The sequence below is a fragment of the Colletotrichum fructicola genome, assembly GCF_000319635.2.
Source record: "Colletotrichum fructicola Nara gc5 chromosome Unknown KSG_Nara_v1_contig04, whole genome shotgun sequence".
In the NCBI taxonomy this organism is placed as follows: Eukaryota; Fungi; Ascomycota; class Sordariomycetes; order Glomerellales; family Glomerellaceae; genus Colletotrichum; species Colletotrichum fructicola.
Window position 1 is genome coordinate 3,353,889 of NW_027094054.1, and position 12,244 is coordinate 3,366,132.

The window sequence follows — 12,244 nt, forward strand, 5'->3', positions numbered from 1 at the left end:
TCGTTACCCACCAGGCCCGATTCAAGTTTTGCGCGCATCGTCTAGATACGGGCCTACACATACAATGCTATATAGGTCGACGCTCTCTTTCGCGGGATCATTCACCACCATTGGTACAGTCCTCTCACCGGTGCGCACACCGTCTACTGTCACTGAGTTGTCCAGATGAGAGCCTCGCCATTACAAAACCTACCCCACGCCACACTTAGGTTGTGTAGATCCTCGACCAGTTCATGTTGGTCTCCGTCACAGAGACACCAACAGCCATACATTGAAAATGGCCGCAAGCCAACAAGTCACACTGCAAGTGTATTCCTGATTAGGACGGAGGGTTGATGGGAATAAGATCTGATGGAGATATTGGCAGTAGCCGTTCTCATCTAGGGTATCTGCAAGTGACTTCTTGCGGTCACAGGCAGGCAGCTTCAAATGGTGAGCCTTAAGCTGCCCTCCGACCACGCTTAACTCGAGAAGAAAGAAGTAACAATACTCGTGGATGTCCTGGGTTGTAATCGACCATCATTGATGGTTTGAGAGGTTGCGGTTGCGTGGGTTGCCCGGTTACGTAGAATCAATTGCTGCCCTGGGGGCGTGCGACTCGCGACTTGCCGCCGCTTCGTCAATCTTCTTCTGAGTAGCCTCAGCTTTGGCCCGCTTCTTTTGTGCCCGCCTGACCTCGATTTCCACATGCTTCATCTCAGCCTGGACAGAGACCAGACGAGGAATCACGTCCTGCACCGCCTTGACCGACAACGTTTGCGCCTGACGCAAAGGCATCGGCGCGAGGATGCCGAACCACCGAATAGGGTCGTTGCTCTTCTTCGTTGCCTTCGTAGCGTCCTTTGCTTTTTCAGTTGGCTCGACCTCGTCAGCCGGAGCCTCATCTTGGCCGTCGGGTTTCCGCTCGCCGACTGGAGCCTCTTGGGTCCCTGGGTTCGTTACATCTTCTGCAGGCTTGACAAGTTCGTAGCGAGGGACACCCTTGCTGTCGGCAGAGATGGAGAGGATTCTCGAAGCCTGCATGCGCTCGTCATAGTAGTCCGGGCCGTATCTGACGCCCCTCTCTGCGGAGAAGTTGGCTCGTGCGATGTTTTGATACATGCCAGCCTGAGTCTTGCTGAGGAGCTCTCGCAGAACGGTATACTCATCCAGCAGGATGAGAAAGCGCTCCAGCAGCTGATCGATATGGTCCGTCTCCATGGTGTGTAATGCGGCACGGCGGCAGACGGGGGTGTCCGGAAGCTGGGCCGGGGCGGATGTAGTTGGTGATATTGTGGCAGAAGGGCCGAGACGGCAACGGTGGGGTGCTGTAATGTCCCACGGGAAAAAAGGAAAAAAAAAAAAGATGCACTTGAATGAGAGTGACACGTACTCGTAGGGGTAAGATGTCGTCAAAGACGGGAAATGGAGCGGTCTGACTCTAGGCGACGGTGATAAGGTATTCAGAGTAAGGTGGCTGCGCGAGGCGACGCATGAAGTTGAGGCAGCTGTATGTAGTAAGGAATTTGCGTGGCTTGAGCGATGATCTGCAAAGGAGGGACGGTGCAGGGGGGTGCCCTGAGCTAGCGACCCCAAAACCCGAGTCTGTGGCAGTCGTAGTGGCACTTGGCACTCAGCAAGCACCTAGTTGCTGATCCGGGTGTGCGAGCTGTCGATGAAGGTACCTGTACTTTCAGCTGTCCCCGGGGCTGGCAAGAGCACCTGCCTGTCAATTGGCCGCAGGACACACGCAATTGATTGTCCACGGAGCTGCAACTTACACTACTTAGGTAGGTATTACGAGATGTCGTTGGGCAAGCCCAACGGCAGGGCGGTCGTTCCGGGGCAATGGCAGGGATGAACAAACAAACCGAATGGGTGCAAGACAACGGCAATCTGGTGCACAAAGATGAGGCGAAGTTCGAGGGGGGACGGCAAACAATCGGAACAAAGGCGGCCGGAACTGTCAAGTCCCCTTCCTTTTCCACTCCGAGCCGCAGCCTTCACGGGAAGCCGTTGGGTCGTTTGTTTGGCTGGCTAGTTGTAATGCCATGACTTTCGTATTCATTCAGCGTGACTCTTCCGGCAAAGCTTCATGTTTCAGCCTCGACAGCGGCTAGAGAGCGACTTGAACGGCTTGACATTGCACAACGATGAGAAATAACTGCAGGGGGGTATAGATGCTGTCTGAAGAGAGCGGGACAATCATGAGTTAACACTAACACCTCAGTGACGGTGGGAGGAAATAGACCAATAGCCCCTGAGGAGCTGTTCCCCGTCGTCAACGCCAATCCGTTGCGCACGAGCCGTGGACCATCCTTTTATGTCGGAGATCCCGGTATTCGATCACGTTGGACCCTGGGACGCAGCGGTACTGGGATTCTGGGAATGACGATGGGCGGAAAAAAGGCATGTAGACTGCTTAGCTTCCCCCAAGACGGTAGATTGGATTGCCCTCCCTGCGATGGAACATCGGGCTGGAGTAATAGGGCAAGACGATGCGAGACAGCAAGCCGAAGCCATTATGCCAGGTGCCGGAGTCATGGCTGGATGGAAGCATTGAAGAAGTCTGCGGGTATCCGTTGACCGGTCCCCCGTCTGGCTAATTCCCTGCTCCCGGGACCTGCCTCGAGTGCGTGTCGTCCAAATGACTTGCGAGGGGATCGTCTGCAGCGTGGCGCCCGCCGTCCCCAAATCTCTGGCTTGCCTTGTCCTTTGCTGTCTCGATTTCCCACGTTTTCTGTCACCAACGGCGACGAGTAATTGCGGCGGCAGGCGGCAGAAGGAAAGTTGCATAGGGGACGTGTCTCTAGCTGACACGACATGCCACAACCAGCAATTGGGATGGCGTGTCAATTTTGGCATTTTGTGTCAAGGCCGCTCGAGCCAGAGACAAAGAAAGGGTTGCTGAAGTATTTGCTGGATGAACCCAACGCACAGGCGCCTCGGGCGTAGCAAGTTGTCCTGACGCTGCCTGTGTGAGTAAACACTGCTGGCAACATGATGCTTAGCCAACGTCGAGGAAACCCGGCTTTCTTATTCTTCGGCAGGTGTTGACTGAAACAGCCCAGATAGTTCTCACGGTCAAGTGAATGAATAGGGAGGTTCAAGTATCGCTACCTGGCCAATCTTAAGGGTCGTGGGCCCCGTGGCTTATGGAGGTGCGGATACGCCCGGGTAAGGTAGGTCACCTTAAGCCGATGCACCGTTCCAGCATCGGTGCAGGGCAAGAGGCGTGGGACCCAGCGGGCCAGGATTTGCAGCCGCTTTGAAAGTAACACTCGGGACAATTGGCAAAGAGAACGGTCTGGATCCGGCGCTCCTGCCATCTCGACACACGGCCGCTGCAGGCCATGCGAGGCGGAAGAAGGCCGGCGGCGGTGGTGGTCAAACTTACGATTTTGCTCCGAGGTGGGGAGGCCAGGATACGCATTGTGGCGGGAGCCGTCGGATGTTTACGTGAGAAAAAGGAAATGGCTTGAGTTTGGATAGGTAGATGGGGAAGAAATAAGCTTGCTGGACAAACTTGCGTTGATGTCCATCTGTAGGACCCCGAACTGCTCTGTGCATTCGGGGTTAGACGGGGAGGGAGAGAAAAGTATGAAGGTGGGTGAGTGGTTTTGACTTTGGATGTTTTAAAAGAGACATCAAAACGGCTTGAGAGAGAGGGTGTACTGCGTGGGGGCCACTTACACAACGGCATAGCTCTACTGAAGCGAGAACGAACTGGTGGTTCTTCATATCCGCGGATAGAGCAGGATGCCTCCGACAAGAGATATCACGACCCGAGTTGAGAGTGATTGGGGTGCACCGTGGCGGGCTGAGGTGACACAAGACGGCAATGGCAGGTGCAAGTGCAGTCGCAGATGCAGCGGGAGGTAAAAAGCAAAATGGGCCGCAAATTGGCTGGCGTGATGTCAGGAATGAGGTGCAGCTGTCGGTTCCGCTGCTTGTGCTTTGCTCTCTCTGCCTGTGCTCGTGCTCGTGCTTGGGCTTGATGCTTGATGCTTGAGCTGCATGTGCATACCATAATGGTATCTGTAGGTTGGTACCTAGATAGATGTTGGGCGGTGGTGGTGTTGGGAGCTGGCGGTGCACCTGCTTGGTTGGGTCTTGCTACAGAAGAAGCTTGGACTGACTGCACTGCACTGCTCTACCTAAGGTATAGTTGGGCGGTGTCCAGTGTCGCTCCGTCCACCAGTGTCGTCCTGGACCCGCTTTATCCTGGAACCGGTACGTACCGCCAGATATGCACATGCATTTTGCGTGTTAAAGTCGCAGCGCTGCATGGAGTGGAGAGACCATCCCCAATTTACGCAGGACGAGGGTCCTTGGGTCGCGGTCTTGAGATGCAGCACCACTTGGCACTCCATGTACATACGAACAGTCACTCTGCCGACAGATGACACCCAATGTCACCACGAACTGCGAAGTGCGTAGGGGTAGCCGCCAGCCTCGAGTGGCCGGGCCTGGCGCCATGGTTTTCGGAATGAGCCCGGCTAACGATCTTCTTTTCTGCTGAACTTCAAGCCAGCAGATCCAGCGTCCCGCTTAAACCAAAGACGAGGGACCGGTCCACTCTTTACGGGTAGCAAAAGTGATTGGTGAGGGCGGTGAGCAAAGAAAGAGGAGGTCAACGAAAACAAGCTACGAGTGCCCCGCGTCCGACCCCGAGCGAGACGGAACCACGAAGCCGAACCCAAGACTCGACCAACTCACCTCATCACCATGGTGGTGGAGATGTCAAATACGCAGTGCCAATGACAGGGACGACACCCCATATGCGTGCCTCAGTCTTGGGCGGCTGTTTACCCTCCCGTCCATGCTGCTGCATCTCGGGCAAGACTGGACGAGCGAGAGGAGGGACCATCCGGGCATTGGCTACTGGGACTGACTGGCAATGTCTTGTCCGTCTCGTACGGGTCTACGTACCCCTTGGACGCAGGCCAGCCCAGGCGTGATGGTTCGCTGAGGTTGATGGGAACCCCCCAGTCCAAACTCCAAACTCCAAAGGCGGTGCTTGGTTTGCCCTGGGCTCTGCTTCGTCGACCTTCCGGGGTTGTGCCATGCCGTCCAGCTCGCAGCTAATACTGCACCAACAGGCCGTCCCAAGTACCCGAGAGCCACTGGCCAGGCGCCATCCATCCCTTTGGAACAGTGAACTCCCGTCCAAGGGCAGGCGCCAATCCCAAAACTTGCAAGATTCAGCCTTGCAAAACCCCCTTCCCACGCCTCCCCTCGTCCTCCGAATCACCGACCTGTTCTGTCAAAGGTATTCGTGAGGAAAGGAGTGTGGGCTTTTCCCCCCCTTTCCAGATCGCATGTGTTGTATGTTTGTCCAAGGCAAGGTAAGATAGGTTGATAGGTTGTCATCTTTAGCCTCTGAGAAGGGCCTGCCATATCTGGCCTGCCTGGGTATCTGTAGATTGCCATTCATGGATCTCATTTACGTTGCTTTCCGGAACAAGCTGGCATGCTCCTGCCTACCAAGCACGAGTTTGGCCATGGCCACTGGACCATGACTTGGTACCACTATTCGTGCTACTGCAGCCGCTGCCTGCCTCCGTAGATGGGACCAAAGTTTGCGTGCGTGCCATGATCAACAGCAACCTCAGAGGGAACCTTTTAATTTTCTCTTTTCTTTTTCAATCCTCGAATACCTTTATTTTATTTGGCACAACCAACACAGGCCTCGCGGTGTAAGGTACTGTTCCTGCAGCCGCCCATCGTGTCTACTAATTACCGGTTTGCGTGCGGAATCTTTTCCCTTTTTTTTTTTTTTTTTTTTTTTTTTTTTTTTCCTTTTTCCCTTCTCTTTTCTTATTTTCTGCCCCTCGATCCCCTGCCGTCGCAGGTACTTGTAGTCTGTCCAGGTATCCGTAGTCCATGGTGCTTTCCTTCCCTGACGGAACACCTCGCACTCCAAGCGTTCAGGTCCTCAGGCTGCTGGTCGTCACCCAGAAAACTTATTTCATTATTCATTTTTGCCCGCTCCTCGCCTCTGGCTTTCCACCCCCAAGGTGACCCCTTTCCCCCCCTTCTATTACCTTACTTCCAGGTCGGGCCTGCTGTTCCACTTTCCCGCGTGTGTGTCGAGACCGCCCGGCGCCATCGCTGCTAAAAAAGAACACAAAAAAATCCCCGACGACATCTCACTTGCGACCTTGGTTGGGACGGCCCCCCCATCCACCCATTCACCCATTCATCACCATTCGCCAGTGTCACCTCTTGCCTTTTTTTTTCTTCTCCCTAACCTCGCCCGCCCACCTGCTCCTCTCCGTTGGCCGTTCTTACTTGACAACACCACGCACAACTGACCTCCTCTGCCACTCCCACCCACTCACCTACCCGACCCGCTAGCTTGCCTGGCCGGGCCCTGCCTTATTCCTGCGTCTGCCGCTATTGCTCTCCTGCCGCTACCGCTGCTGCGACGCCGCTACCTTACACTTCCAATCCCACGCCTACTCGACCTGCTCACCCTGGACCCTCTCTCCTTCTCCAACTAACCACCACCACCACCCGCCCTGCCTGCCTACCTGCGGCTTCGAACAAGGACCCGTTCCACGTTCCTCCTCCTCGCCGCGCCCCCCCATTTCGATTCGACCGTCTCCACTACCCATCTTTCGCCCTGCAGCGACGGCAACCACCACTGCTACCAACTACCACTGCCATTCTCCAACCTACCTGCCTACCTTACCCGCCTGGAAATCACACCCCGACAAGACCAGAGACACTCGACGACGCGCCGCGCGATAAGGGAGAGACTGAGAGACCAGTCTTATTTTTTTTTCTTCCCCAGGTCTCTGCTCCTGCACAGGAGCATCTTTGATCTAGACAATGGTCGTCGCTACTATCAAGTGCGTACATTTTCTCCCCGTTTTGCCGTGGCCCTATTCCCATCTCCATCCCCTTCCCCAGTCACAAGTTGTAGTCCCTCGACTCCAGCTGCGTCACTCTGTTCCACTTGCCTCAATATCTTCGCCCATCTAGATGTTGTCGCTCGTCATGGCCATACTGCCCATTTAGCCAGATGGCCGAGGCTGCCCTCTCTGGCGCTGGCTGCCTCTGGATTGGGCTGACCCCTCTCTCTCCCTCACTCTCACCGCAGTCATCAAAGCGCGCATGTCACTGGGCATTGTGCTCAGGACCAGAACTGACCCTCATCCTCCAGGTGCGTTGTCGTCGGCGACGGTGCGGTCGGAAAGACATGCCTTCTCATCAGCTACACGACGAACAAGTTCCCCTCCGAATACGTCCCGACCGTTTTCGATAACTACGCCGTCACTGTAATGTGAGTTTCTCCAGCGCTTCCAGACACACAAACACCAGGCTCCAAGGCCCTTTGAAGAGGGGGACCTAGCATGAATGGACGGGCAAAAGGGATGGGAGGATCAAGGGAATGGAATCTGCTGGCATTGTTTGGGAAAACTTGGTAGGCCTTGCGCTGATGGCCACTTTTTGCAGGATCGGAGATGAGCCTTACACCCTGGGACTGTTCGATACCGCCGGTCAGGAAGATTACGACAGACTGCGCCCCCTCTCCTACCCCCAGACCGACGTCTTCCTCGTCTGCTTCAGCGTCACATCACCCGCCTCCTTCGAGAACGTCCGCGAGAAGTGGTTCCCCGAGGTACATCACCACTGCCCTGGCGTCCCCTGCCTTATCGTCGGCACCCAGGTGGACTTGAGAGAGGATCCCAGCGTGCGCGAGAAGCTTTCTAAGCAGAAGATGTCTCCCGTACGGAAAGAGGATGGCGAGCGGATGGCGAAGGACTTGGGAGCGGTGAAGTACGTCGAGTGCAGTGCTCTGACGCAGTTCAAGTTGAAGGATGTCTTTGATGAGGTACGGCTTTTCTCCGTCATCGTTGCCATGATGCGCGACTAACCCGTGTACAGGCGATCGTTGCGGCTCTGGAGCCCCCTGCTCCCAAGAAGAAGTCGCACAAGTGCCTTGTCCTCTGATTGCGAACCCTCTCCCCACGGGTCTCGCTTCCTTCCGCCCTGCCCAGGTTCTGGCTCTGGCGGCGAGCGAAAAAGCCGAGAACCAGGCTTGGGCCTTTTCTCTTGCCTTCCAGATGCGCGCGCAAACGGTTCTGGACATCCGGCTTTGAATGGCATTTTGGGCCTCTTTTTGTTTGCAGCGCGCATGGCATAGGACACGCTGGATCTTGGTTAGCCGCAACTCTGGAACCGATCAGGGCAGTCATCTCTCGCGAATTAATGGATTGGGCTTCCTGGTTCAACGACAGCGAGGCTTGGATTGGACCATCTGACCGACAGTCCGGGCTATCAGGCATCTTTCGTCACGAGGGGGACTGCAGGAAAAGAGGGAAACGGATCAAAACGACGGGCTGTATTTCCCCTTGTATACTTGGTTCCCAAACTCCCAAAGGTCCTCTCATCGCCTCCCCTCCCCCCTTCTCTCTCTACCCCCAACCTACTACCCTCTTCCCTCTTCCTAGCCCCTCGAGCTCCTTGTCCCCTAGCCCGGATCTTGGTGGTCTTTCTTGCTTCTTTCTACATTTAGGGATGGGTAAATTCATCACACGCAGGCAGGAATACTTCGATAGGACAGTTTGGCGATTGGAGTGCACTTTAAATCGATGGTCAATTTTTTTCGCGCTGAAGTGCTTGGTGACCCTATTCTCTATTCGGTTCATTTTGCGATGATTGGACGGGCGTACAGACACACTGACGATGAGCACCGGCCAGTCCAGGAACCTTGCTTCGTCCATCGCACCACAGACTCGGTGTTTACACCACCTATCGGCCCGGCGAGTCATTCCTGCGTGCAAGTTCCTCTCTCGGCCCCGAGTACGCCATCCAAAGGCCCTGATGGTGCCTGCAGGAGAGGGAGAGGGAGAGGTGACAGCATTACCGCCACCACGTTGAGGCAGACAAACACACGCGATGGGCAATGGATGGTGAGCAGTAAGCTTTGCGACATGGACGGCATTGTTGTTCCGTCTGCCCAGCGGTCTTGACGCCGCCACACAACCGCTTTCTTTGTTCCGCTACGCCTATCTTGCAATCTTGCCCAGGAGACGACTCATAGAGGCGCAACGACCACGAGAAACCCCTTGGTCCCCTCGATCTTTCGGCTGAGGGGTGATAGGCGTATTGCATAAGGGGAATGACGTCGCACCTCGGGCGCCTCTGCCACCATCAATGCGAGACAGATGTGGTCAGACTAGTGCCGTTTACTAACGGGTTCAAACGCCCCGCGGGGGAGACCCGGGCTTTTTCCTCTTCTCTTTGAATCTCGCTCCTGCCTCCGCCGCATTTGGACTTCATCCTCTCGCTGCCTTTGGTGTTGCATACTATGTCGGGAGCCGGTTACGAACGCCACGAGGAAGGCCATGGGGCCCCCGTGGACAAGAGTGGAGATGTCGATGGTCAAGACATGCAAGGCTCTGTTCTCTGAGGGTAAAGGGGGGTTCGTGTTGGCCAACCGATGATGCTCAGTTGGGGTATTTTGGCGCCTAGGCACGTCAGCCACCCCTCAATCGGCAGGTTGTTGACGAATTCTGAGAGCATCGAGTGCGGCTGGGTTTGGATGGGATTGGCGATTCTGATGGATATATGCACCTTTTGTTGATCATTACATATAGACTGTTTGAAGACTTTATCGGGGAGCGGGAGGAAATCGGACGCTGCTTAGCTGCATATCCGGCCCCGCAGTCCCTTCGCCGGCGGCCACGCTACCCCTCCATCCTCCGCGGGGGCCATTCGACCCAAGGAGCAGAGGGCCGAAGATAGGCTAATGCATTGGTTGACGGTTTATTGCCCCCCTCGGATATGGAGGTCGATTGACTGGTCAGAACGGATAGCTTGCCTATTTCGAACCCGATGTTCTCCGCATTTTCCGGGAGCCTAGAAGCTCCGGCCAGGAGCTTGACACCGCAACGACGGACGACGGTGGATGCATTGGCCAATTGGGCCACGGCCAGCGGGTATCTTTCCCCTCGGGGGAGCTTCGACTGGAGACTAGGTAGCGCCCTTCTCGGCAACGAAGAAAGTGGGCGAATCGGCCATATCTATGAAAGTGGCAGACTGAAGCCATCTTCCAAATGGAGGCCGGGCCGGTTGCGGTGCACTGAGCCGGTCCCGCCGAATCGGCTGGTCTTTTTAAGTTGTCATGCAATTCTCCCGATAGACTTGAAACCAGGCATTTAATTTTTTCCCAGCCGTCTTTTCCTTGTCTGAACCTCGACCTCTCAACCCATCTGCCCCAACTTTATCAACAAGAGACGATTAACTCATACACTACGAAGAAAGACACGGACCATGAAGTTGACTTCTCTGCTGCTGGGCTGCTCATCGGCTCTACTAGCTTCTGCTTGCGGCAACCACGGTGACGACAAGGAATGGACCAAGGCTGAGCTGGATGAGCTGGAGGCCAAATGGGGCTTTGAGGTGAGCCCGACTCTCTGACATTATGAGTAGGCATCATGACTGACTCTTCTGGCAGTGGGGTTCGTAATCACCATCGGTGGCATCAGATACTCAACTCACAAGTATAGGCTTCACGGGCATCGGCACGTTTGCTCATCTCAAGCACGCAAAGTGCTTGACCACACCCCAAGAACTTTACGACATCGCCATCATCGGCGCCCCTTTCGACACGGCTGTGAGCTACAGACCAGGTATCAACGTCTCTGCATCGCTTGTGAGAACCCAACAGCTGAAACATGACCCTCAGGCGCCCGCTTCGGTCCCCGCGCGATTCGCCAGGCGTCCAGCAGACAGACGTCCTTCCGTGGCTTCAATCCCCGTGCCAACATCAACCCGTACGCCAACTGGGCCACCATTATCGACTGTGGCGACATCCCCGTGACGCCCATGGACAACGTCATTGCTCTCGACCAGATGAGCACCGCCTTCAGGGAGCTGGGACAGAGGAAGCCCGTCTCCTCATCTCTGAGCAAGCCCAAGCTGATCACCCTCGGCGGCGATCACAGCCTAGCGCTGCCCGCGCTCAGGGCGTTGAAGGAGACTTACGGCCAGCTCCGCGTGCTGCACTTCGACGCGCACCTGGACACCTGGCACCCGGAAAAGTACCCCTCCTACTGGACGTCGACCCAATTCAACCACGGCTCAATGTTCTGGATGGCCGGCAACGAGGGCCTCCTGTCCAACACCACGTCCGCACCCTCCGTCCACGCGGGCCTGCGCACCCGTCTGTCCGGCACGGACTTTTCCGACCACGAGGACGACACGGCGCAGAACTGGGTGCGCATCGCCGCCGACGACATTGACGAGATCGGCACGGCCGGCATCGTCAAGACCATCATGGAGACGCTCGGGACGGAGGACCCCGTGTACCTGTCGATCGACATCGACGTGCTGGATCCCGCCTTTGCCCCTGGCACCGGTACCCCTGAGCCCGGTGGCTGGACGACCCGCGAGCTGATCCGCATCCTGAGAGGTATCGAGGGTCTGAACCTCGTTGGGGCCGATGTTGTCGAGGTCTCGCCCGCGTACCAGAACACTGGCGAGGAGACGGCGCTGGCCGCGGCGCAGGTCGTGTATGAAGTGTTGAGCTCCATGGTGAAGAAGGGGCTGGAGGGGATGGGTAAGGAGGGCAAGGCCGCTGCTGCTGTCGAGGCGGAGGTGAAGGATGAGTTGTGAGCGATGTGCTTTGGGGAATGATACCGGCGTCGGGAGGAAGCGATCATGGTGAGAGGATGGGGTGTTCAAAACGAGGACTGGCTACGCCCGTGAAGCACACCCATAGCTTGGGGTTGACGAACTGGATGACAAAGGCGCGTTGGGTTGGGTTTTGAGGTAAAGGCGGCGAAAGGCATCTTATGATCGACTCACACAGGGCCATTTACGGCCTATCTCCAGCGAATTTAGCGGCTTATATTGAAGATTAGAAACTGATTAGTTCGTTTTTGTTGGGAAGGTGTCCGTCAATGAGATGATGCTAGGTGATTACACCAGAATTTCGGCCAGCCCATGTACGACTTATGTGACAATCACAGCGTGATCGCGCCTTGATATTGATATCGAACCACAAGTTCGAACCACAAGTTGGTTGTCTACAGCGGTTTCTTCCTCGAACATGCGAATCCCCAGCTGGGTTCACGTCAACTGCACCTTCTGCCACGCACGCCCGTCCTGACGTTCTACTTATTTGCGCTGTTCATCCTGATACGAGTGCTACTAGCATCGATTCGGCTCCAGTGAAGTGAATTATTACTCTCTTGACGAATAGACAGCGAGAGCCAGGTCACTTGCGCCGTCAGCCGAGTCTATATCC

General features: G+C 55.8%; 3 protein-coding genes across 3 annotated transcripts; 2 read left to right on the forward strand and 1 right to left on the reverse strand.

The window, feature by feature from the left end:
* Nucleotides 1-561: 561 nt before the first annotated feature.
* Nucleotides 562-1,200, reverse strand: CGGC5_v007732 (uncharacterized protein; the record flags this gene model as incomplete). The annotated part of the gene is made up of 1 exon (XM_032026595.1): nucleotides 562-1,200. The coding sequence occupies one exon, from the start codon at nucleotides 1,198-1,200 to the stop codon at nucleotides 562-564; it is 639 nt and encodes a 212-aa protein (XP_031876928.1).
* A 5,616-nt stretch (nucleotides 1,201-6,816) lies between these two features.
* CGGC5_v007733 (Cell division control protein 42-like protein) lies at nucleotides 6,817-7,941 on the forward strand (the record flags this gene model as incomplete). Its single annotated transcript, XM_032026596.1, has 4 exons — nucleotides 6,817-6,836; nucleotides 7,151-7,270; nucleotides 7,444-7,822; nucleotides 7,876-7,941. 4 exons carry the CDS (start codon nucleotides 6,817-6,819, stop codon nucleotides 7,939-7,941), a joined length of 585 nt encoding a protein of 194 aa, XP_031876918.1.
* Nucleotides 7,942-10,266: 2,325 nt separating this feature from the next.
* GBU1 (Guanidinobutyrase) lies at nucleotides 10,267-11,610 on the forward strand (the record flags this gene model as incomplete). The annotated part of the gene is made up of 4 exons (XM_032026597.1): nucleotides 10,267-10,395; nucleotides 10,451-10,458; nucleotides 10,498-10,625; nucleotides 10,682-11,610. 4 exons carry the CDS (start codon nucleotides 10,267-10,269, stop codon nucleotides 11,608-11,610), a joined length of 1,194 nt encoding a protein of 397 aa, XP_031876925.1.
* Between the last annotated feature and the right edge of the window lie 634 nt (nucleotides 11,611-12,244).